Source organism: Pelophylax lessonae (genome assembly GCF_965119305.1).
Source record: "Pelophylax lessonae genome assembly, chromosome: 5".
Lineage (NCBI taxonomy): Eukaryota > Metazoa > Chordata > Amphibia > Anura > Ranidae > Pelophylax > Pelophylax lessonae.
Genome location: NC_138772.1, coordinates 477,818,088 through 477,843,301, shown reverse-complemented (window position 1 = coordinate 477,843,301; position 25,214 = coordinate 477,818,088). Strand labels below are relative to the sequence as shown.

The window sequence follows — 25,214 nt, the reverse complement described above, 5'->3', positions numbered from 1 at the left end:
GTTTAAGATTTAGCATGTCCGGTATCTATTTATTCGGTGCAACCTTGTCTTTTACATTTTAGCAAAAGTTTGGGTAATTTATTGCGTTTGTTTGCTCTAAAAATCACTTTAGTGTGTTTTTTACTGAAATGTTGCATTTCCCAGACCTTTGCGGTAATACTGTGTGACCCCTATTTTATTCTCTAGGGTGTCTGCTTTCAGAAAATAGATAATGTTTGGGGATTTTGTGTAATCTTCAGGCCTAAAATTATTTTATACATGTGTGCAAAAATGCAAAAACGGCTCTGGCAGCGAAAAGGTTAAGCAAGCTGCTAGTAGGCTTCAGTAGGCTTTCAACAAGCTTCAAGAAGTTTTAAAGCCTGCTAGCAGCTTGTTTAAAGTGGCAATCAGCACTCCCATTAGGATCTGTGTTCAACATGTACATAACTGGAGCTGAATGGTACTATACAAATGTTAACAAAGCTCTGCAAGTGCTTTGTCAGGGCTTGTTGTTCACTGTTCACACAAGCTGAAACACATGTGAAACTGACCTTAGCTGGAGTTTGGCTTTAAATTGTTAGCCAAATCCATCAGAATCATCTAATACGTCTAGCACTACCCTCTCCCCAGACTGACAAAGCTGCTGCCCAAAGGTGTCTCCATTGTTCCTCCATCCAGAGTGGTGACACCCTAAGACAGGAAGTGTGTTACTGGGTGGATCACCAGGAAAAAAGAAAAAGTAAACTTCCCTCTAATGTTTGTACCTCTAGGTAAGTCTATAATAAGGCTTACCTATCGGTACTGTAAATATCTCCTAAACTTGCACTGTTTAGGCGATAATTACTGTATACTGCGCCGATGGCATCATCGCATACGCTCTGAAGGAATGGCCGCCCGTGCTGTTTCTTCAGAGCCCTGTGACGTGACCAGCGGCTCCCGCGCGCGTGCAGCTCCAGCCAGTCACACAGCCAGAGTCAGTGGACCCGGAAAGAAGACAGGCGAAGATGGAAGCGGCCTCCATCGGGGACGACGAGGGCTTTGTTCAAAGGTAGTTGTCATATGATGTGCTAGCATGTGATGTATACTAGCACATTATGCCTTCACTTTGTAGGTAAGAAAAAAGAACAAAAAACCCAAGAGTTTACTTCCTCTTCAAAATAGGAAAGTGAATGTAACCACCATATTTAGGGATTGGTGAGTGGCAATATATTTAGATTTTTGTTTTTGGCTTTTATAAAATTATTGTGGCTTCTTTGAGAAATGTATGGACTTCCTGAAAAAATACATTGAGCTCAATGGTGATTATTGTTATGATGTCATAAAAATAATTTTGACAAAGATTCCAATTACAATTTGCATTTCTGTATTGTAGGTGTTGTCCAGTCCACCTTGGTGGGACTATGGTTCCCTTCGGTGTTGGGACAAATATCTCTGAACGGTAAGTATTGTGTCATACAAATAGCATTAGATTATGTGAAATATAACTTGTATTTGGAGAGTAGAAAAGTCACCGTTTTATGTGGGAAGAGATGGGAAGACTGTTTTTGTTCTTAACGTGAGCTTATGGAATCCAGTCAGCTTTTTTCAAACCACTACCTTTATTCTTTTATTTATGTTTTTGCAAAAGAAAGCCTTTAATGACATCTCAAAGGTAATTTGCATAATGTATAGCTTATTAAAATTGGAGGTGCACCGACTAGAAATTTTGTTGCCGAAACCGAAAAGGCAGGATGCACTTGGCGAAAACCAAAAAAACGTTTTTACAATATATATATATATACATATATATATTTTTATATATATATTTTTATGTATAATTGTATTATATTCAACTTTTTATTTAATATCCTGAATTTAAATGAATATAAATTTGTCGGCTATTATTGGCACCTTTTTAATGCAAGAAAAGCTCAAGAACAAATGTATCCCATTAAATTCTATGTATGTCTTCACACTGGTCTGTTGCGCTTACGCTTTGGTGTTAAAAATCTTGCTTGCTGCATTTCTGGTCAGTTAAAAAAAGCGCAGCTCCCCGTTGAAATGCAGTGAAAATACATCAATAACTCACCCATGTTACATTTTTGATGCGGTTTTTTGAGTCACAAGACCTATGAAAAACAAACCATAAGCAGGGTAAAATCACTGCAAAATCGTTTGCGTTTTTGGCACCATCATCGGCACCATCATCGGCACCTATTTTCTCTTATCTGCAAAATGCCAATACAGGCGGTCCCCAGGTTACAAACAAGATATGGACTGTAGGTTTGTTTTTAAGTTGAATTTGTTTGTAAGTCGGAACAGGTATATTTTTTAAGTGTAGCTCCAGCCATAATAAAAATGTTTAAGTTTTTTGGATAGCATAGGGAAGGGTTAACACTCCTGTACCATTTGTTTTGTGGTCTGTACCCCTGTTCAGCAGATGTCACCTCACTTTCTGTCCCTATGGCAATTGGATTTTGAAAATTTTGGGTTGTTGTGGAAACAAGGATTGGTGATAAAGCTTCAGTGAAGACATCTTTTTCCCATGATATCTCTTACAGGAGTGAATTTCCCTTCCTAGGGGGAGATTTCTCCTCACTTCCTGTTGTCTCTCTCCGTATGTAAGTATTTGTAAGTCGGATGTTTGTAACCCGGGGACCGCCTGTAACACCATTTTCGGCTGCCAAAATGTTGGTGTACCTCTAATTAAAATATCAAATGCACGTTTATCCATTACTACCGCCATCCTCCCCATCCCAGAAATTTCACTATGGTATATGTCCATACAACTCTACTATTCTGGTATTTTTGAATTGCACTGCACAGCACAGCACAGGCTCTGCTCAGAATTTTCTTAAATCTTCCTAGCTGCTCCTGTATAAACGCCTTGGCCTCCATATATTGCAACCAAAAGCCAATCACAGATTTCAGAAGACTTTAACCTTAAGCTGTACTATGCCAAGGCAGCCATACACGGGAGACGTTGGAACAATGGGATTGGAGGTAAGTATACGGAAAGTTCAAGGGTAGGGGAGTGGGAATGAATAAAAGTACACTTATTCTTTACAGCCCTCAAGGAGTTTACAATCTAAGGTCCCTATCTTCCATGCCTACATACATGCACATGGGGCCAATTTTGAGAGAAGCCAATGAACCTACCAGCATGTGTCTTAAAACGGAACTAAACCTAACTTTAGAAAACTGCAATCAAGCATGCTATGTCTCTTCTTCATTAATAGAAAACATACTGGTTCCTTTGAATGCCATCCACCCCAGTTGCACATACTTTAGCTAGCCTACGCTCCTCGATCAGTTCAGGCCCCGGGCAGCAAAGAAGTGACTCAAGCTGATAGCAGAGGAAGGAAGCAGCAGACAGAAATGACACTTAGTGCTCCTAATTGAGACCAGTACATACTATAGAGCAGGGATCCTCAAACTACGGCCCTCCAGCTGTTGCGGAACTACACATCCCATGAGGCATTGTAAAACTCTGACATTCACAGACATGACAAGGCATGATGGGAATTGTAGTTCCGGAACAACTGGAGGGCCATAGTTTGAAGACCCCTGCTATAGAGGGATATACTTTGTTCATATCTCATGTCTAAGGTTTACAACCAGTTTAAACAATTTGAAGTAAAAGAAAAACTAAATACACCATTAGACGAAAAAATATACGTTTCCATTCTGTGCTGTGCGCAGGTGACCTGGGTTCCGGGAACACTGAGGAGCTGAAATCAGAAAAAAAGGTAACCCCCGCGCTTCTGTTGGAGGGATTCCTTGCAAGATATGGGCCCCATAAGCTTGCCATACTCTGCCCAAAGTTTACTATAACCATCCCTCCACCCGACATGCATCAGCTGAAAAATCAAAGGGACCAAGCGGAAAATTGCTGGCTGAACAGCATCTGCGTCCAATCAGATGCAGCTGCTGTTCATGTATTCTGACAGCTGCTGCCGACTGGCAGTATACAAAAGCCAGCACCGGCAGGGGGATTCGTCTGTAAAGCAGGCTGAACAAAAAATCTATTAGTGTATGTCCAGCCTTACTTTCCCAGGATCCTGGAAGAATTCCAGGGGTCTTACCCTTGCCGACAGAAAGCCGGGGTGCAAGGTGATTAATTTTTACTTTTTTTTTTAATGGGGAGAGAATCAGACTTTATTTCACACAAGGTTCACGTTAGGCTTCAAGTCAATGATACTCCCTAGGGAGTGGGACTATGTGGGCAACCAAACATCCGAAAAAAAATATACAAGTGTGTGTGATTGCAAATACAGTAAAACCTTGGTTTAAGAGTAACTTGGTTTAAGAGCGCTTTGCAAGACAAGCAACATTTTCAAATCAATTTTGACTTGATATACAAGCGATGTCTTGATATACAAGTAGCCTCAAGTCACAGCTGAGTATAAAATGAGTATAAAAGAGAAGAGAGGCGCCTCTAAGTGTAGCAATATGGTTAAATTTAATGAAGGTACAACATTTAGCAACTCACATGGTTGATGATTGGAACAGGCACATCTAAGGATGCAGGCATCCAGGCTAAAGCTGTCCACATAGACCATCCTCCGCACCGCCATCTATGTCATCCCTTCCATGCTGCCCCTCACTTTCAGATCGCTTTACTGCAGGGTGGTCTTCCCGGTCAGGATTACAGACTGGCAGCCGGTGGTGCAGAAGATAGTCTATCTTGACAGCTTTACCCCGGATGCCTGCATACTTAGATGTGGCTGTTTTATTCATCAACCATGTGAGTTGCTAAATGTTGTACCTTCATTAAATGGAACCATATTGCTACACTTAGAAGCGCCTCTCTTCTCTTTGATACTCTGTAGCTCCTGCTGGATTTTGCTTCTAATCCCCTTGTGGAAGCGGCTATTTGTTGGGTGGACATTTACACAACCTATCGCAATGCTATAATCTTTTTATATGGAATATAAACTGAAGGACTTACGAAAAAATGGTTGTGGAACAAATCATCTGAGTTTCCATTATTTCTTATGGGGAAATTTGCTTTGATATAAGAGTGTTTTGGATTACAAGCATGTTTCCGGAACGAATTATGCTCGCAATCCAAGGTTTTACTGTAAACTGTTTTATAGTACAAATAGAAATATAAAATATTAAGAAACTACATGTCTCTATATAACATATGGAAATTGTTAAAAATGATCATGGCTTACAAAGGAAGGTCATATATAGAAATAGTGACTGACAATGTAGCAGATACTCCAAAAAAAAAATCCAACCCGTGTCAGGTGTGACCACCTTTCTTAGGGGTCTATTTGATGGAGACTTATGAAATCGCCAGATGTCACATATATAGACCGAAAAGCCACGTAGATAAAATCAATGGTAAACACAAAGAGGTGCCAAGAAAGGAAGGTGGAAAACTCCACAAAGGTATCCCTGTATGTGGGGGGGACACTGTCACATAATACTAAACCATGGCTCTTGAAGGTCCTCACTAAGGATAGGTTGGTGTTTCTTTAAAAAGGTGGAAATATCCAAAAATTAGTTCTTTATGTATTTACATCAAAACAGCCCAACTTCAATGAGAGTCCTGTGGTTTAGGGGAGAGGTCTCACCCAAGAGACAGATGCTGCCGGGTCACCATTTGCCATTTTATAGTATCCTAAAAATCATTCATTTTTTAGAGGTGACATTGCATCTTTTTGTATTTTTAAGGAGCAGTAAGGGCATGTGATTTCCCCCATTACACAACTGTAGCTTTGCTGGCATAGAAAGTAGTTAGATAAGGAATCGCTTAGCAGTTTTCTAGCAGGCAGGCCTCCAGCCATAGGAAAAATGCAGAGGGTTCACACATTACAGCCAAGTAATAAAGAGAACTGCATCACTTTTATGATTCATTCACAGCAGCCCACATGTTATAATGGGCTGTTTTATCGCATGGGTCGGTGTCTATTGTGTAGAGGTGATATAGTGCGCTCTACAACTCCAGGCACCACTTACCTTACATTTCTTTTTATTCCTTTTTTCTATATTAATGACTTTTCATTCACTTCTTTGTGTCAGTGAGGTGTCCTGCAAAATAATGTGTACTGCAGTACAACCCACTTCAACGTATTATTATGGTGTGAACTAGGGATCGACCGATTATCGGCAACACCGATATATCGGGGGCCGATATGCACTTTCCCCGATATATCGGAATCGACCCCTGAGGTTACCGATATTGCCAATATTTTGGGAAAGTGCTTGTACCAGAGTGATGCCTGCAGCTAGAGGCATCACCCCGGTACCGGCGTCCATAGCCGACGGTTGGCTGTCTTGTAATGACAACCGATGCGGCTGAGAAGCCGCACGGCTGTCATTACAAGGAGCAGGAGGGGACGTCCCACCGGGAGACCCAGGCATCCTACCTCCGCCGCTGCCGCTGAAAAGAAGACCCGGGTCTCCATGTAAAAAACCCGGAAGTGATGTCACAACATCACTTCCGGGTACTCGGCGCCAAATTAAAAAAAATGACAGCATTTAAAACAGCCAAACTTGGTGTTTTGAATGCTTTTCAGTGCCGAGGAGGGGTTTGGGATCTTTTAGATCCCCAGATCCCTCCACAAGGAGTACCTTTAGAAAAAAAAATAAAAAAAAATGTTTTACATGTCCGAAAATATCGGCCGATACCGATATCCAATGACCAAAATATCGGTATCGGCATTAAAAAAATTATATCCGTCAATCACTAGTGTGAACAGGGCACATTAAACACATTTTCTTTCTGTGTGGATCAGTACAGCTTAACTAAAGTGGTGGGAATGAGCACTGATTGGTTGAGGATCAGGCTATGTAGGCTTTACAGTGACACTAAATGATATCCTTATTCTCCTAAAATAACCCATACACATCCACTACTTAATGGTCCTGTAATCTATTTTTCATGAAATTACTTCTTATGTTTTTCTGCCTCCTTGTAACACCTTCCATGAGCTCCCCAACCTTCTCTTTGCCCCCTCTCTTCCATTTGTTTGAAATGAGCAGTGCACATTAGTTGTGATCATGTGCACTGCTCTATGCACACTGCATATCCCATAGTCAATATTCCATCTCGGGAGCGAGCAAGAGAACAGGGCTATATTCCTGCATACAATGAGGTTATGGAGAGTGAACATAGCTACCCTCTAACAGAAAGTCAAATTACAGCAGCAAAAAAAAGGATGGGGGGGGGGGGTTGGGGATATGGAGGAGGCTGACAGCAATAGAAGGAACTTTTATCAGTTAAGAATACATACTCAGCTAGAATTTCTTCTTCTTAAACCAGTAGCTTCGCAAAACTTCAATACATGTTGCATGTTATTAAAGAATTTTCAAACCTATCGGAACATACTGATGTGGCTGAATGCCAGTAATTATTTTCTGTAGAGAAAAAAAATCTGACTTTTTACTTTTTTGAACAGAAACCGAGAACAGTACACATTAGTTTCCAGTGCTATGAGTGGGAATGGGCACATTCTCTGCACTGGTGAGCCATCTGCCTGTCTATGACCAGCTATGAAAACATTCCCAGTCATTCTCTCCCTGCCTTGTTTGTTATATTCTATTATGACCAGAAGGTGGCACCATTGCAGCGTTCACAATGCTTGCTAGTACCACATTTCTCCTCTCCATATATTATGTCAGTCTTTTAATTTTGCTCCTTCCATGCAGAGATCAAAGCTTATGATTATGTTTCAGATGTCCTCTTGAAAGTTAATTAATGACTCATGAAAAAAAGGTTAATAAGAGCTGGTGATACATTGTTTCCTGCAATAATGATGTTTAATGAAGACACCATAGTAGCAGTTGTGCCCTCATAAATAATATGACTCATAAAGATTTCCAGCATAAATATTTAGGCCTATCTACATGGGAATTTCCATAGACCTGCTTGGCCTTTTCAAGCCCATAAAATGATTGTGCTATTATGGCTGTTAATGATAGATTGCCTTGCATTAATTTAATCATTCACACACTGTGTAGTGACTGTGCAGGTTTGGTTTCAGTTGTGTCACTGTGGGAAAAGAGGAGGGGCTTTACAGGAAGAGGGTGGAGCCTTTCATCAGCACAAGATTGACGCTTTAATGTCATGAGCTGGACATCTGCAGCTACTTTCATATCATTATATGTATATGTGCGTGTGTGTGTATATATATATATATATATATATATATATATATATATATATATATATATATATATGTATGTGTGTGTGTGTCTGTAGGAAAGTTATTTTATAAATGGAATTTGTACTAGGTACATGTAAAATAACTATATATATATATATATATATATATATATATATATATATATATATATATATACAGTGGGTACGGAAAGTATTCAGACCCCCTTAAATTTTTCACTCTTTGTTATATTGCAGCCATTTGCTAAAATCATTTAGGTTCATTCTTCTTCCTCATGAATGTACACATAGCACCCCATACTGACAGAAAAACACAGAATTGTTGACATTGTTGCACATTTATTAAAAAAGAAAAACTGAAATATCACATGGTCCTAAGTATTCAGACCCTTTGCTCAGTATTTAGTAGAAGCCCCCTTTTGATCTAATACAGCCAGGAGTCTTTTTGGGAAAGATGCAACAAGTCTTTCACACCTGGATTTGGGGATCCTCTCCCATTCCTCCTTGCAGATCCTCTCCATTTCTGTCAGGTTGGATGGTAAACGTTGGTGGACAGACATTTTTAGGTCTCTCCAGAGATGCTCAATTGGGTTTAAGTCAGGGCTCTGGCTGGGCCATTCAAGAACAGTCACGGAGTTGTTGTAAAGCCACTCCTTCATTATTTTAGCTGTGTGCTTAGGGTCATTGTCTTGTTGGAAGGTAAACCTTCGGCCCAGTCTGAGGTCCAGAGCACTCTGGAGAAGGTTTTTGTCCAGGATATCCCTGTACTTGGCCGCATTCATCTTTCCCTCGATTGCAACCAGTCGTCCTGTCCCTGCAGCTGATCAGTATAATCCAACACAGCTGGACTCAAATGAAGGTGTAGAACCATCTCAAGGATGATCAGAAGAAATGGAAAGCACCTGAGTTAAATATATGAGTGTCACAGCAAAGGGTCTGAATACTTAGGACCATGTGATATTTCAGTTTTTCTTTTTTAATAAATCTGCAACAATGTCAACAATTCTGTGTTTTTCTGTCAGTATGGGGTGCTATGTGTACATTCATGAGGAAGAAGAATGAACCTAAATGATTTTAGCAAATGGCTGCAATATAACAAAGAGTGAAAAATTTAAGGGGGTCTGAATACTTTCCGTACCAACTGTGTGTGTATATATATATATATATATATATATATATATATATATATATATATATATATATATATACACACACCAAGGTTACTTCACTTCTATACTGGATGATTTGAGGAAGGGGGGGGGGGTAGAATAATTCTGACTTAAACAATTTTTTTCATACCTTGAGCTACATGGAAGTTCATTGGGAGCCTATTACAGCATGCAATGATTTGATTGCAAGTATGTTTTTTGTCTTAAGTCCCCATTCACACTAGCGTGACTTGTCAGGTGACTTGGTCGCCTGACAAGTCGCGGCGGGTCGCTCGCCATTGATTAGCACAGGACCTGTTCTAATAGGAGCGACACAAGCCGCTCCGACTTAGAAAAAGGGTCCTGTACTACTTTGGGGCGACCTGGAGGCGACTTGCATTGACTTCAATGATATGGCGTGCACCGCGACTTCACAGGTCGCCCCATCAAGTCGTGTCGCCCCTGTCTGAACGGGGTCTTATTGTATTGCTCTTTTGGCATCAATCATAATAAAGCATCATTGTGTTTGTTATAAGTAAGGAGTAGTGCAATACTTTATATAGGTGAATCTGTATCTCTCCCAAAATTATAGGTTCACTGTGTTAGAGGGATCTTGTACTTAACCACTTAAGCCCCGGAAGATTTTACCCCCTTCCTGACCAGGGGGTATTTTGCGATTCGGCACTGCGTGACTTTAACGGACAATTGCGCGGTCGTGCGACGCTGTACCTAAACGAATTTGACGTCCTTTTTTTCCCACAAACAGAGCTTTCTTTTGGTGGTATTTGATCACCTGTGCAATTTTTTGATCACGCGCTATAAACAAAAAAAGAGCGTCAATTTTGCAAAAATAACAATATTTTTCACATTTTTTTATATGAAATTCCCCCCCAAAAAAAAGTAAAAATCAAAATTTTTTAAAATTTTCGGCCAATTTGTTTTATGCTACATATGTTTGGTAAAAAAAATCGCAAAAAGCGTATTTTGATTGGTTTTTCGCAAAAGTTATCGCGTTTACTAACAAAGGGAAAGATTTTTGTCATTTTTGTTGTTTTTTTTTTTAACGCGTAATGGCGGCGATCTGCGATTTTTTTTTTTGCGGTACTGCGACATTGGGGCGGACAGATCGGACCCTTGACTGACATTTGTGACACTTTTGGGGTTACCAGTGACATTTCTACAGTAATCAGTGCTATACATATGCACGGTTACTGTAAAAATACACTTGTGAAGGGGTTAACTTTATTTGGAAGGGAGGGGCTGTGTGTATCCCTAGGAGCGTGCTTTCTACTGTGATTGGCTGTGGCTTGAGCTGTAAGGACACTGATCAACGGATCTACATACTAGATCCGTTTTATCAGTGTCTTTACAGTGAGGAGAATGACAGGCAGCTTGTTTACACAAGCTGCCTGACATTCTCCCTCTCCCCCGCCGATCGCCGAGTGACCGGCGGACATCGGGTCCGCTGGTCACACGCGCGGGGGGGTCCGTGACCACGCGGGAGCGGGAGCGCGCCTCCGGGGGCGCGCGCTCGCTCCCTAGACCCTCACAAGCTAGTGACGTAGCCCTACGTCACTTTGCCTGTGAGGGGCTGACTGCCGACGTAGATCGGCGTTAGGCAGTCGGCAAGTGGTTAAATCCCCTGCAGTCTACTGCAGCTCTGATCAACTGCACATAATGTGATAAATACTGGAGTATGGGGGAACATGAAAATCCCCCCCCCCCCCCATCACAGGGGGTGGAGGCAGCACACATTATATGCAGGACTTTTGACAGAACATAGAAGAAGTCTATGGAAAGGCACAGCTAACCAACACAAAAACTTTGAGTACTCTGTGCTGCCGCCAAAGCACAGCAGATTAGTGTGAAGCAACCCAAAGGCCCTGTTCACACCTGAGCATTTTTCAGCTTAAAACGCTCATCTCTGAAGTCTGAAATCACCCAACAAGCAAAATCCCATTCATTTCAATGGCCACTTTTCACATCTGAGCGTTTTGTCGCCTGAAGCTCAAAAAAAAGTACATGAGCTTCTTTTTTGACAGATTAAAAGTGTTTTTGTTAATGTCAATGCCTTCCTCCGAACACCTGCAAAAAACGCCTGAAAAACACCTGAAATAATGCCTGATAAATGCCTGAGAATGATAATGTGAAAAGCAATCCTTTTAACTGTCATGAATGGCACACTTTTTTACTATTGCAATGCTGTGATTGGTCACAGCTATCTTATGGTACAGGGGCTTCTGTGATTGGCCCTGTACACCATTTAATCACTGTGACCAATCACAGTATCACAATGGTAAATAATGATTTATGAATGGCTGCTATTCATGACAATTATTTACATGATTCACATGTGATCACTGTGATTGGTCACAGCAATCACATGTTTCCTGGGATGATCACAGCATCAAAGTGCCGACCTTAATTCACAGATCACGCTGCTGCACGCCCTGTGCAGGGAGGATGTCATATGATATTCACACAGAAAAGAAAAATCCAGACTGGCCTTTATTTTACGTGTCCCAAACCCGGAAGTGAGAGAAAATCCCTCTAAAGTGAGGGAATCCCTAGTTGTCAACAGAATCCGTGTTCCCATTAGAAGATAACCCCTCTATTACTGTTCTGGGGACAACCCAAAACTTGGGATTTTTTTTTACTTTTACTTTCGGTGATAATGGCTTTCTAGATTGTAAGCTCTAACGAGCAGGGTCCTCCAATTCCTCCTCCATTGAATTGTATTGTAACTCTATTGTCTTCCCTCATATTGTAAAGCGCTGCGCAAACTGTTGGCGCTATATAAATCCTGTATTATAATAATAATAATGGTAAACAGGACAAATAGAGAGGGGGAATCCCCCTAATGGGGGCACAGACAGCAATAAAATCCTGACAGAGGTTATAATCCCTCTCCACTCTATCATAAACTAATAAAAATTTTACCTTCAGTTTTACTTTAATTTCCCATTTGCTACCGGAACTAAATCGAATGAGAATGAGTGCATCTCTGCCATTCAGGAGAAGTGTTATATGTTTATCGTTGAATACAAGGATTCCACTGATTGATGTAAGTGGAAAGGCAGGCAGATTAAAGAAGAATTATAGGCAAAACTTTTTTTTTTTTTCATTTTGGATAGAGTAAGGGAGGGTTATAACCCCTGTCAAATTTTTTTCACCATCTGTGTCACATTGCGAAGATTTCCCTTCACTTCCTGTCCCATAGCCAAATAGGAAGTGAGAGGAAATCCCTACAAATTAAGACAATTTCTTGGGGACCCCCATGTCACCAGAGCTAGGGTCTCCATTGGAAGATCTCCCCTATATTACTTTTCTGGGGACAACCCATAATTTGGGATTTTCTTTTGCTTTCAGTTTCGGTGATAATGTAAACAGGACAAATAGAGAGGATGAATTTCCCTAATGGTGGCACAGACAGCAACAAAAACCTGACAGAGGTTCTGAATCCTCTCCACTCTATCCTAAACTAAAAAAAGTTTTGCCTTTTTAGTTTTACTTTAATTTTCTAAATTTGTAGCATCAGAAGCAGCACATAGAGCAGCACATGGAGCTATCTGCATGTACCTTACTGGGTGTCCAGCGACCAATGGAAATATTTTCTTCTCTGGGTGTCCAGCGACCAATGGAAATATTGTCCTCCCTGGGTGTCCAGCGACCAATGGAAATATTGTCCTCCCTGGGTGTCCAGGGACCGATGGAAATATTGTCCTCCCTGGGTGTCCAGCGACCAATGGAAATATTGTCCTCCCTGGGTGTCCAGCGACCAATGGAAATATTGTCCTCCCTGGGTGTCCAGGGACCGATGGAAATATTGTCCTCCTTGGGTGTCCAGCGACCAATGGAAATATTGTCCTCCCTGGGTGTCCAGCGACCAATGGAAATATTGTCCTCCCTGGGTGTCCAGGGACCGATGGAAATATTGTCCTCCCTGGGTGTCCAGCGACCAATGGAAATATTGTCCTCCCTGGGTGTCCAGCGACCTATGGAAATATTGTCCTCCCTGGGTGTCCAGCGACCAATGGAAATATTGTCCTCCCGGGGTGTCCAGCGACCAATGGAAATATTGTCCTCCCTGGGTGTCCAGGGACCGATGGAAATATTGTCCTCCCTGGGTGTCCAGGGACCGATGGAAATATTGTCCTCCCTGGGTGTCCAGCGACCAATGGAAATATTGGCTTCAGCTTTGGCATACCCCTTCTAGGAAATCTCACTTCATTTTTTGTTCCCTAATATGATGGACAGCCTCGCCGATTAATAAAGAGGTGCAAGATAAGGTTACAGATCTTAACTTCGAATCCTCGAAGCTGCCTCCTGAGATGTGTGTAGGTACTTACAGCCAAAGGTTCAGGCTTTTCATTTGTTATCTTTGTAGGTTTAATGTACTTTAATGTGTTCTCTTTAATGCATTCTTCATCCAAGATCTACTTTAGCCCAAAATGTTGTTTTTGTTCTTTTTTTCTGCTCTAGGGCTTGTAGCCAGCTGCGCTGTACCAGCTGTGATTTCAGTGTTTTGTCATTTGATGACTACAAATGGGACTCATCCTGCGACTACCTCTTCTTCAGGTACATTTCTGAGATTGCTGCACTTAAGTTAAGTGTAATCTAGTGATCAGATCTGTGTGGAACATTTCCGCCTAGTCCTGGGGAGATAACACTAAGCGCAAATATGAACTGATTTAACCACTTCTGGACCGGAAGGTTTTACCCCCCAATGTTTTTTACTTTCTGCTGTAAAACGTTCCCAATAAAAAAAAATGTAAAAATCAAATAGTTTCATCTATTAAACGCCAATATGTATTCTGCTACATATTTTTGGTAAAAAAATCCCAATAGGTGTATATTGATTTGTTTGCGCAAAAGTTATTGTGTCTACAAACTAGGGTAAAGATTTATGTCATTTTTATTTGATTACTTTTTTTTTACCAGTAATGGCGATGATCAACGATTTTTAGCGGGACTGCGACATTGCAGCGAACAGATCGGAGACACCTAAGTGACATTTTTGACACTTTTGGGGGGACCCGTGACATTACTACAGTAATCAGTGCTAAAAATATGCACTGTTACTGTACTAATGACACTGGCAGGGAAGGGGTTAACACCAGGGGCAATCAAAGGGTTCAATGTGTCCCTAGAGGGTGCTTTCTAACTGTGGGGGGGGGGCTTGCTGGATGAACACAGAGACCTGTGTTCCTAAATAAGAGAAACACAGGATCCATGTGTCCATTACTGACAGAACAGCGGTCTGCCAAGTTTACAACGGCAGACCGCCGTTCTGTCTCCACGGGTAGCGATAACTGAAAGCTTAGAACTGTATCTGCCTGTTATAAATGAGCTGTGTGCCAAGGAATCAATAAGAGAGAAGTATTGCATATAGAGAACAGTTTTATTGGTAAGTCAGTTCACAGGATGAACTAAAGTGATATTAAAGCCTGGTGCTGCCAGTGACTGTCTGGTGGGGTGGTGAGTCTGGTGAGGTCCTCCCTCTCTCTGCTGCAGGATCGGGGGGTGATCTGTTGCTAGCGACCAGGTGGTGTTACCAGCGCAGTGGGGGTGTCCCCTTAGCAGTGTTTGTTTGCACTTTTTGTGAGGTCTCCTTATTCCTCATGGAGTCTTTGGAGCACATTTCCCCACCTGACCCCCTCTCAGAGCCTGCGGGGCCCTCTGAGTCCCAACCATCCATTGATGCACTGACAGTGGTCCTGGAGTCCTTTGTGTCCCGGGTGGAGGTGGCTTTTGGGCGGCAGGCTAGTAAAAAGCGCCCCAACTTCTCCTGTCCCATCTGTCTCCTCAGATCCTGAATCTGATTCAGCCGCTGCGGGCAGGGCCCACCCTGAAGGGTCTGCAGCCACGCAACCTGATTTCTCAGATCGTGAGGATGATACCTCCACTCCTGTAGCCGCACACAAAAAGGTGCTAGTGGACGCACTAATTATGTCTGAGCATGAGACTGTATAAATGGAGGAGGCAGCTGAAGCTGCGGCAGAGGCACTCTTTCCCTTTGGCACTCACAAGCTGTCTAGAGCAGCAAAGGTGTTTTCCTTCCCATCCTATTTTGAAAGATTTGTCGTAAAAGAGTGGGAACGTCTAAAACGTAGAGGTACCCCTTTGCAGAGTTCTTCCTTAAAAAGTGGACTGTTCCACCGGGTTTCAAGGTTGAATAAGGCAACCATGATTCCGGTAGAAGAATGACTGGCATTTAAGGATCTGGCTGACAAGAAAGCTGAGGCTGTGGCCCACAATATGTTCACCGTGGCTGGCTTGACACTTAGGCCAGTCTTCACCATTGCCCTGGTGTCACAAACTCTGACCGAGTGGGCTAAGCTTTTACGCCATGACCTGGAGGGTGAGCAGCTCCCCCCTGCCTTTGCTAAGCTGGCGGACCATTTGGTCCAGGGGCTGCAGTTTATCTGTGATGCCTCTTTGGATGCGGCTCCCCTGATGTCTAGACTGTCTGTCTGTTTTGGCAGTGGTCCTTAGGCGTGTTTTGTGGCTCAAGTGTTGGTCCAAAAAAGGCTTTAACTGATCTTCCTTTTCAGGGAGATCACCTGTTTGGAGCTACCCTGGATGACATCATTAGGAGTCTCCCAGGGGGGAAGAGTACTTTTCTTCCGCAGGCTGGTAAGGGTATGGAAACTTGTCGTAGACGTGGCCCGTCCTCGGCTTACAAGAAGTTTTTTCGTCCCTCAGGGTCGGCTGATAAGGGTTCAAAGCCTTTCAAGGCCTCTTTGGGAGGATCCAAGTGATCTTGGTCTGGCAAGCTTAGAGCGGGATTCTCCAGACCCGCAGACAAGGCTCCTTCTGCATGAAGGTGTGCCCTCACCCTTGCCTGGGGTGGGGGGACATCTTCGCTGGTTTCTGGGCCCATGGACCTCCTTGGTGCAAGACAAGTGGGTCCACGAAGTGATACAGTCCGGCTACAAGATTGAGTTTTGTTCCTACCCCCCGTAAAGGTTCTTTCCTTCCATTGTGCGTCCGTCCCGGACCGACTGCAAGCTCTCTTTGGGGCAGTGCAAAACCTGTTACTTCGGGGGGTGATTGTCCCGGTTCCAACTCGGAACGCTTTCAGGGGTTTTATTCAAACATGTTTACGGTCCTAAAGAAGGAGGGCAAGGTGCGTCCAATTCTGTATCTCAAGGCCCCGAACTGTTCTGTGTGGGTACAGAATTTCAGAATGGAGTCTATTCAACGATGGTGGCATCCCTGCATCAGGGGGATTTCCTTGCCTCCATCGAAATCAAAGATGCTAACTTACCTGTTACACATGTGTCTATCACAAGCGCTTCCCCACTTTGCCGTGGGGGAGGAGCATTATCAGTTTGTGGCGTTACCCTTTGCTCTCACCTCTGCTCCTCCGGTCTTCACAAAAGTGTTGGCCCCGGTGCTGGAGTTGTTACGTCAGCGAGGGATCACAGTGCTGGACTACCTGGACAACCTTTTTCTGCGAGCATTGTCCCCTACTGCTGTGGTGGATGACGGGAAAATCACAATATGGACTCTGAGGGAGTTTGGCTGGTTTCTGAATTATCAGAAGTCTGCTCTTGTTCCTTCCATGAAGCTGGACTATCTAGGTCTCACTCTGGACTCAGCTTTAGCCAGAGTGTTCCTTCCTCTGGACAAACTCCAGAAATTGCATGCTGTGATTAATCTCCTGCTGTCCAGCAGGTGGTCGTCCCTCCGGACTTGCATGCGGGTGCTGGGTCTGATGCTTTCTACCTTTTTGAGCTAGTCCCGTTTGCACAGTTACATACGAGGTCATGGCAAAGGGAGATCCTGACCAAATGGAACAAGTATCGAGAAGTTTCTGGACAATTCGATTGGGCTGAGCCGGGACACAAAATAGTCTCTGGTCTGGTGGCTTCACTCTTCAGCTCTTCTTTAGGGCAAATCCTTTCTCCCCTTGTATTGGAATACGGTCACCACGGATGCCAATTTGTCCGAGTGGGAAGGTGTCCTGAGCCGGAGCTCCGCTCAGGGTGTTTGGACACTGGAAGTCTGAGCGATCAGACTGTGCCTGCATCATTGGACAGATCGCCTTCAGGAGTGTCTAGTGCGAATCCAATCAGACAACGCCATGGCTGTGGCATATGTCAATCACCAGGGTGGAACAGGAAGTGTGTTGGCAGATCTGGAGGTAGCCGGCATTCTCCTATGGGCAGAATGCTTCTTTCCAGCCCTCTCCGCCGTACACATTCCAGGGGTGGAAAATTGGCAGGCGGATTATCTCAGTCGGCAGGTGTTGGACCAAGGGGAGTGGACCTTTTGATTTGGATGCATTTCATCAGCCGTGTCTCCGGTGGGGCACCCCCGAGGTTGATCTGTTGGCATCTGTGCTCAACAGGAAGGTGCAAAGGTTTGTGGCATGGTCACGGGATCCACTAGCGAATGCCACAGATGCACAGATGGCCCCCTGGGGCCAGTATTGTCTGATTTACGCCTTCCCTCCTCTCAAGCTTCTGCCGAGACTCATGCACGGGACCAAGGCAGAAGGGATTCCGATCATTCTAGTGGCCCCGGACTAGCCTCATAGGTCTTGGTACGCTGACCTGGTGTGGCCAACATCCCCTGAAGACTGCCTCTCAGGGAGGATCTGTTGTCCCAAGGGCCGATCTTTCATCCTGCTTTACAGTCACTGGCTTTGATGGCTTGGCTGTTGAAAGCCAGGTGCTGAAGGATAGAGGTTAGTCTGGGTCGGTGATTCCAACACTGTTAAAAGCTAGGAAGTCAACCTCTAGGAAGATCTACTATCGTACGAGGAAAGCGTACATTTCGTGGTGGGAGTCACTTAGTGTTCACCCTCACTCTTTTTCGGTGGCTCGGGTTTTAACCTTTCTTCGACATGGGGGGGTTGAGCAGAAATTGGCTTTGAGTACCATCAAGGGCCAGGTTTTGGCCTTTGCGGTCTTTCTTTCAACGACCCTTGGCCACGCACTCCCTGGTGCGTACCTTTTTTATTCAGAGGGTTCGACATTTGGCTCCACCAATGCGGTCTCCACTACAACTTTGTTTGTTTGTTTGCTTCTTTGGATCTTAACTTGGTGCTTTCAGTCCTTTCTGAAGCTTCCCTTTGAGAATATTTGGGAGATTCCCCTGCTTGTGCTGTCCCAGAAGGCGGCCTTTTTGGTGGCTATCAACTCTGGGCGCAGGGTTTCAGAATTGGCGGTGTTGTCTTGCTGCACCCCTTACTTGGTGATCCACAAAGATAAGGTGGTTCTTTGCCCCTGTCTGTCATTTCTTCCAAAAGTTGTCTCTGATTTCCATTTGAATGAGGACATTATTTTGCCTTTCCTGTGTCCCAGGCCGAAACATCATAAGGAAATTGCGTTGCATGCCCTGGATGTGGTTCAGGCAATTTGGGTATACCTGGCAGTTACGGAGGCTCTTAGGAAATCAGCCTCACTGTTTGTACTCAGGGATGGGCCTCAAAAGACTGGTGCTTCATCTACGACTATTTCTAGATGGATCAGACAGAGTGTGACTCAGGCCTATTCGATTAAGGGTCAGGTTTCTCCTTTCCCTGTAAAGGCGCACTTTACACGGGTGCTCATTGCTTCTTGGGCCTTCCATAATCAGGCATCAGTGATTCAGGTGTGCAAGGCGGCTACCTGGTCGTCAGTGCACACTTTCACAAAGTTTTATGAAGTATATGTATTGGCATCTGCGGATGGTTTTTTTGGTCTCTACGTTTTGCAGGCTGCTGTTTAGAGGGTCTTTTGGTGGAGTTATTTTCAGGTGGGCTTTAGTTGTTTTTGGTTGAGCTCCTGTTACCAGGTTGGCTATGGTTTAGCCTTGGGAAATTTTTTTTGCTCTTCCCACCCCTCATGTTTTGACACTGCTTTGAGACATCCCATTGGTCAAGATTCTCAGGAGCTGTGCCCCTCAATGAACGAAAGAGAAAATGGGATTTTTGATTTACCATAAAACGCATTTCTCTGATGTTCATTGGCGGACACAGCACCCACCGCTCTATGGAGTTGTAATACTTCTCACACTGCTTGTAACAAAACTGAGTACCTATAGCAGAGAGGGGGTGTATACCTCCTGGGACTGCCCAAAGGCATAGTAGAGACTTTTTTTTCTGCCTAATGTTCTACTCCTGTAGGGGTCAGTATAACCCACTGATAAAAATTCTCAGGAGCTGTGTCCGTCAATGAACATCAGAGAAATGGATTTTATGATAAGTCAAAAATTCAATTTTTCTTTACATAGAAGTGTTATTTGCATATGCTTTTCGTACCTTTGCAATATGACTTTGTGACATGTTTCGATAGCGTCTATATGGACATTTTTTTTAATGTTTTTCTGTTAGTGTGCACGTTATTTTTAAGGGCACAATAATTTGTAATTTTGAGAGTTGGCAGCTCATTATTACATTCACATTGAGACAGCGCACTTTGTTTCTTTTACTAATTTCTCACCTCCCTGTATTCAGGGAGTTTTCGCTGCAGAAGCCTCTATACTCTTATTGGCTAGCGCAACCTTTTGTCCACTTAACCAGATTACACATCCCCAGCTGTCCCACAGACCAGAGAGAGCCCTGTTATTTGGTTATATATAATTACTGTGCAAACGTTATAGGCAGATGTGAAGAAATGCTGTATGTATATAATATATATATATATATATATATATATATATATATATATACACACAAATATATTTTAATTGTTTACTTTGATCAGTTTACAAAATGGAAACTAAATAAAAAGAACAAAAATCTAAATCAAATCAGTATTTGGTGGGACCACCCTTTGGCTTCAAACCAGCATCGATCTAGATAGACTTGCACGCACTTTTTGAAGGAACTCGGCAGGTTGGTTGTTCCAAACATCTTGGAGAACTAAACACAGATCTTCTGTGGCTGTAGGCTGCCTCAAATCCTTCCATTTCTTCATGTAATCACAGAAAGACTCCATGATGTTGAGATCAGGGCTCTGTGAGGGCCAAACCATTACTTCCAGGCAGGGGCGTATCATGAAATCAGTGGACCCGTGTGCAATCTAAAAAGTTGGCCCTAGGCATTATGAAAAAAATAAATATCATCTGGCGTGCCACAGCAAGTTGTGGGCGTGGTATAAATTGCGCTAAATATTGGGCGTGGCTTAAAGGGGGTGTGGTTTAATAGAGTCTGAGATGTGGTAATGTTAAAGAATGTGGTAATGTTAAATAGAGAATGTACTGTGCGAAATGGATGGCGGTGGGTAGCATGTGCCGGAGAGGGGTATGGAGTGTATGGTGGCGGGTAGTATGTTCAGGAGAGGAGTGCAGAGTTTATGGTGGTGGGTAGTATGTGCAGAAGAGGAGTGCAAAGTTTATGGTGGTGGGTAGTATGTAAGGAAGAGGAATATGGAGTGTATGGTGGCGGGTAGTATGTTCAGGAGAGGAATGTGGAGTTTATGGTGGTGGGTAGTATGTGCAGGAAAGGAGTGCGGAGTTTATGGTGGTGGGTAGTATGTGCAGGAGAGGAGTGCGGAGTTTATGGTGGTGGGTAGTATGTGCAGGAGAGGAGTGCAGAGTGTACGGCAGTGGATAAAATGTAAAGGTGATGGGTGCAGAGTGTACGACGGTGGGTAGTTTTTGCAGGATATGTCAGTAGTACTTAATTTTATTTTTTTTACAATTTTTTATTTTTTAGTATTATTTTTTTTTTTTTTTTTTTTTTTATTTTCATTTTTTGAAAAATGCTTTTTGGGGGCCAGTGGATGGTGTCAGTAGAGCAATGGACAATATCAGTAGAGGAATAGACAGTGTGAGAATTTTTTTATTATAATTTATTTTTGTATTTTTTTTTTTAATGATTTGGGGGGATAGCGGACGGTGTCAGTAGGGCAGTTGACAGTGCCTGTAGTTTTTTTTTTTTATTATTTTATTTTTATTGAGGACTGAGGACACAGATTCCCCAGTCCCTTTCTCTGTAGGCTTAGCTGCACTGAAGTTGAATGAACAAAGGACACGGGAGCAATCCGTAGCGATTGCTCACTGTGTCCAATTTAGAAAAACGGTGTTCAGTGAAAACCCTACACCCATGGAGGATACGCTACTGCTGCCAGGACTCCTTGTTCTTCTTTACACTGAAGATAGTTTTTAATGACATCAACTGTATGTTTGGTATCGTTGTCCGGCTGCAGAATAATTTGGAGCCAATCACACGCCTTCCCGATGGAATTGAATGATGGATAAGTTCACAGGACATGAAAACAAGGCCAAGCAACTCAACTTTGCACAAAAACATAGGAAGTAGGGTGCAGATAAATGGAAGCAGGTGCTCTGGACTGATGAGTCAAAATGTAAAATATTTGGCTGTAGCAGGAGGCAGTTTGTTAGGGAAGGACTGGAGAGCAGTACAATAATGAGTGTCTGCAGGTAACTGTGAAGCATGGTGGAGGGTCCTTGCAAGCTTAGGGCTGCATTTCTGCAAATGTGAAGTTGGAGATTGGGTCAGGATCAATGGTGGTCTCAATGATGCGAAATACAGGCAGATACCTATCCATCATGCGATACCATCAGGGAGGTGTGTGATTGGCCCCAAATTTATTCTGCAGCAGGACAATGACCCCAAACATACAGCCAATGTTATTAAAGCAATTCTAAAGGCCTAATTTTTATTTTGTAAAAATAACAAACATATCATACTTACCTGCTGTGTGCACTGGTTTTGCACAAAGCAGACCCAATCATCCTCTTCTCAGGTACCCTGCCAGTGCTCCTGGCTCCTCCCCCCGCCGAGTGCCCCAATAGCGTTTGATATGGGGGCACTCATGCATGCTCGCTCCTGAGCCCCCTGTGTATATCTATAAGTCACACATAATTGGCTCAGCCCTGCTCCTGGCTCCCTCTTTACTGGCTGGGATTGACAGCAGCAGGAGCAAATCGTTTCTGCTGCTGTGTTTGAGCCAGTGAGGAGGGAGAGAGCCTCTGCTCTCAGGCACATTGCTGGATCCAGATCAGGCTCAGGTAAGCATTTAAGTGGGGCTGGGGGGGGGATGCATGCAGAAGATTTTTTACCCTAATGCATAGAATACATTAGGGTTAAAAACCTTCTAGCTTTAGAACCACTTTAAGAACTATCTTCAGCGTCAAGGAGTCCTGGAAGTGATGGTTTGGCCCCCACAGAGCCCTAATCTCAACAGTGATGGTTTGGCCCCCACAGAGCCCTAATCTCAACATCAAATCTGTCTGGGGTTACATGAAGAGACATAAGGATTTGAGGAAGCCTATATTCACAGAGGATCTGTGGTTGGTTCTACAAGATGTTTGGAACAACCTACCTACCAAGTTACTTCAAAAACTGTGTGCAAGTGTACCTAGAAGAATTGATGCTGTTTTGAAAGCAAACGGTGGTCACACCAAAAATTGCTTGGATTTGGATTTCTCTTCTGTTTATTTACTTTCCATTTTGTCAACTGATAAAAATAAACTATTAACACTTCTATTTCAGAAAGCATTCCTAATTTACAGCATTTTTTCACACCTGCCTAACATATAGTAGTGTTATATATAACGTATATTGTAATACTGTGTAATATTTGCAGTGCAATTTCCTATTTTGTGATGGTATGTGGTAAGTTTCATTAAATATATCCGTTGTCCTTTTACAGGAACAGTATGCCTGAACACAGCAAATTGCAATCAAAGATGATAAGGAAGAAAGGAAGTCGGGCCTATGCTTGTCAGTGCAGCTGGAGGTCAGTCCATGAACTGACAGACCTCTCCAAAGACTTGCAGCTTCGATGGGTTTGCGGCAAGCATTCTGAATGAATGGTCTGTATGATGGCTGGATGTGCCATATCAGTGACTTCAAGAACTACTCCATCTATAACAGAGAAATCTGGAAGCCAAGTGTATATTGTAATGGGCAGACCATACCTAATTATTGTGTCCTGAAACCCTTAGTGGTGTCTCCATAGGAATACACAGCATATTCTCCTAAGCCAGCAACAGTCTTTGCTTAGTTGAAAAGCCGATCTCCCCATCACAGCCAAGATGAAAGCTGGGAAGGTTTCTTCACCTGGTTCCAGATTGTAGTAAAGTCCCGTTGTTTGGCTGGCATTGCCTTTTAACTCTTTACTATGATGTGCAGTATAAGTAAATATTTCTGCTAGGATATAGTAATGATTAATTATGTTGTAATAAAAGAAACCAAAGTGTAATCATGTCATATACATTTTTTTTATATATTATTATATTTATATATGGCTGGATGTGCCATATCAGTGAATCAGTGATTTTTTATATATATATATATATATATATATATATATTGTTTTATTATCCTCAAACTGCCTCTTACAGCCAATTAAGCCTGATCCCCATGCAGATATGTAAAAATCATATTTATACCAGGTACATATTAAACAAAAAAAATAAAAATTATTTGCATCAACCTGCAAATGTACCTGAAATCTGTCTTAATATCAGCCTCTTTCATTCCCCTGTACAGCAGCATTTATATTGACAGATGGAGGGCCAGAAATCTTTTTTTTTGCTTGGAGTCTAACGCAGGGAGCATGCTTACAGAATGCAATAGCACAGAGATGACCTCGCCAGTGTTTTGCTGCTCCCTTACTATCCAGTCGCAAGCTGAGTGTATCCAGGACCAGCCTTTATTGCTTATCTGCAGTGTAAAGAATTCCAGGACCCAACTGTGCTGTCTGGCAGGGTGTCTGGATCACAAGACTGGCTGAACAGAATTATAGGGTGGAGTTCAGACAAAAATATTTAAAAGGGTTTTCTATATTACAGTTTGCACATGGGACTAGTGTGCACTTTCTATAGTGCTCCTTTATGAGATACAGAGGAGCACATTAATGAAGAAAATGAAGTGTAATGTGTTTGTACCAATATCAGTCAGAGTTTGTATTCCAGCCTGTTCCACATAAGTGACAGATTTAATTGCGAAGGGCAACAATACCATCTTTCTTCATGTGTCGTTTTAAAACCGATATTTGTGGTGGGCTAAAGAGAGTTTAAAGACTAGGTAAACCCATTATGTCATATTTCTTATATGTGACTGCTATACCATGTACTTGTATGAGAGTCTCCACTTCTTTTTGTATTGTTTCCTTTGTGTAAAATCCCCATTTTTCTTGCTAGTCCCTCTGCTTTTCTATGGAAAACTGACCTCACTGAGCATAAAAGCACACCATGGTCAGATTTCTAGCAGTGCTGGGAACTCAGCCTGCTGTCCTCCAATGATCAGACTTGTTCTCCCACGCCCCTGTCCCTCCACACAGCCACTCATTGTGAAGACCAGTGTAGTGCTGTTTCTCCTACCCCAACTCTCTGAGCTCCTTATGCAGCTGAGAACAGAGGTAATGTAAAGGGGAAAAATGTATTTATAATGTATTTTTTTTTTAATAAGTATACACAAATGTTTTGCCTTTCATTTACTCTTTTTAAACTCAGTGGGTTGTTTTACAGGGTGAGAGCTCACATATACTTTAACCACTTGCCGACTGCTCACAGTATATTTACTGCGGCAGTCAGCCCCTCACAGGCAGAGTGACGTAGGTCTACGTCGCTCGCCTGTGAGGCTCTGGGGAGCGAGCGCGCGCCCGCGCGGTCACGGACCCCCCCGCGCGTGTGACCAGCGGACCCGATGTCCGCCGGTCACTCGGCGATCGGCGGGGGAGAGGGAGAATGTCAGGCAGCTTGTGTAAGCAAGCCACCTGTCATTCTCCTCGCTGTAAAGACACTGATCACACGGATCTAGTATGTAGATCCGTTGATCAGTGTCCTTACAGCTCAAGCCACAGCCAATCACAGAACAAAGCACGCCCCTAGGGACACACACAGCCCCTCCCTCCCAAATAAAGTTAACCCCTTCACTACCAGTGTATTTTTACAGTAACAGTGCATATATATAGCACTGATTACTGTAGAAATGTCACTAGTAACCCCAAAAGTGTCAAAAATGTCAGTCAAGGGTCCGATCTGTCCGCCCCAATGTCGCAGTA

The 25,214-nt window shown here is 43.1% G+C and overlaps 1 protein-coding gene across 1 annotated transcript in view; it reads left to right on the top strand.

Annotated features, from left to right (window-relative positions):
- Positions 1-23,280, top strand: part of CFAP418 (cilia and flagella associated protein 418) — a 51,124-nt gene extending 27,844 nt beyond the window's left edge. Inside the window, exons 4-6 of the mRNA XM_082259628.1 lie at positions 1,352-1,417; positions 13,726-13,821; positions 22,857-23,280. Of these exons, the coding sequence (XP_082115754.1) occupies positions 1,352-1,417; positions 13,726-13,821; positions 22,857-23,016 (322 nt within the window). The 3' untranslated portion in view covers positions 23,017-23,280. The remainder of the gene's footprint in view (positions 1-1,351; positions 1,418-13,725; positions 13,822-22,856) is intronic.
- The last annotated feature ends 1,934 nt before the right edge of the window (positions 23,281-25,214 follow it).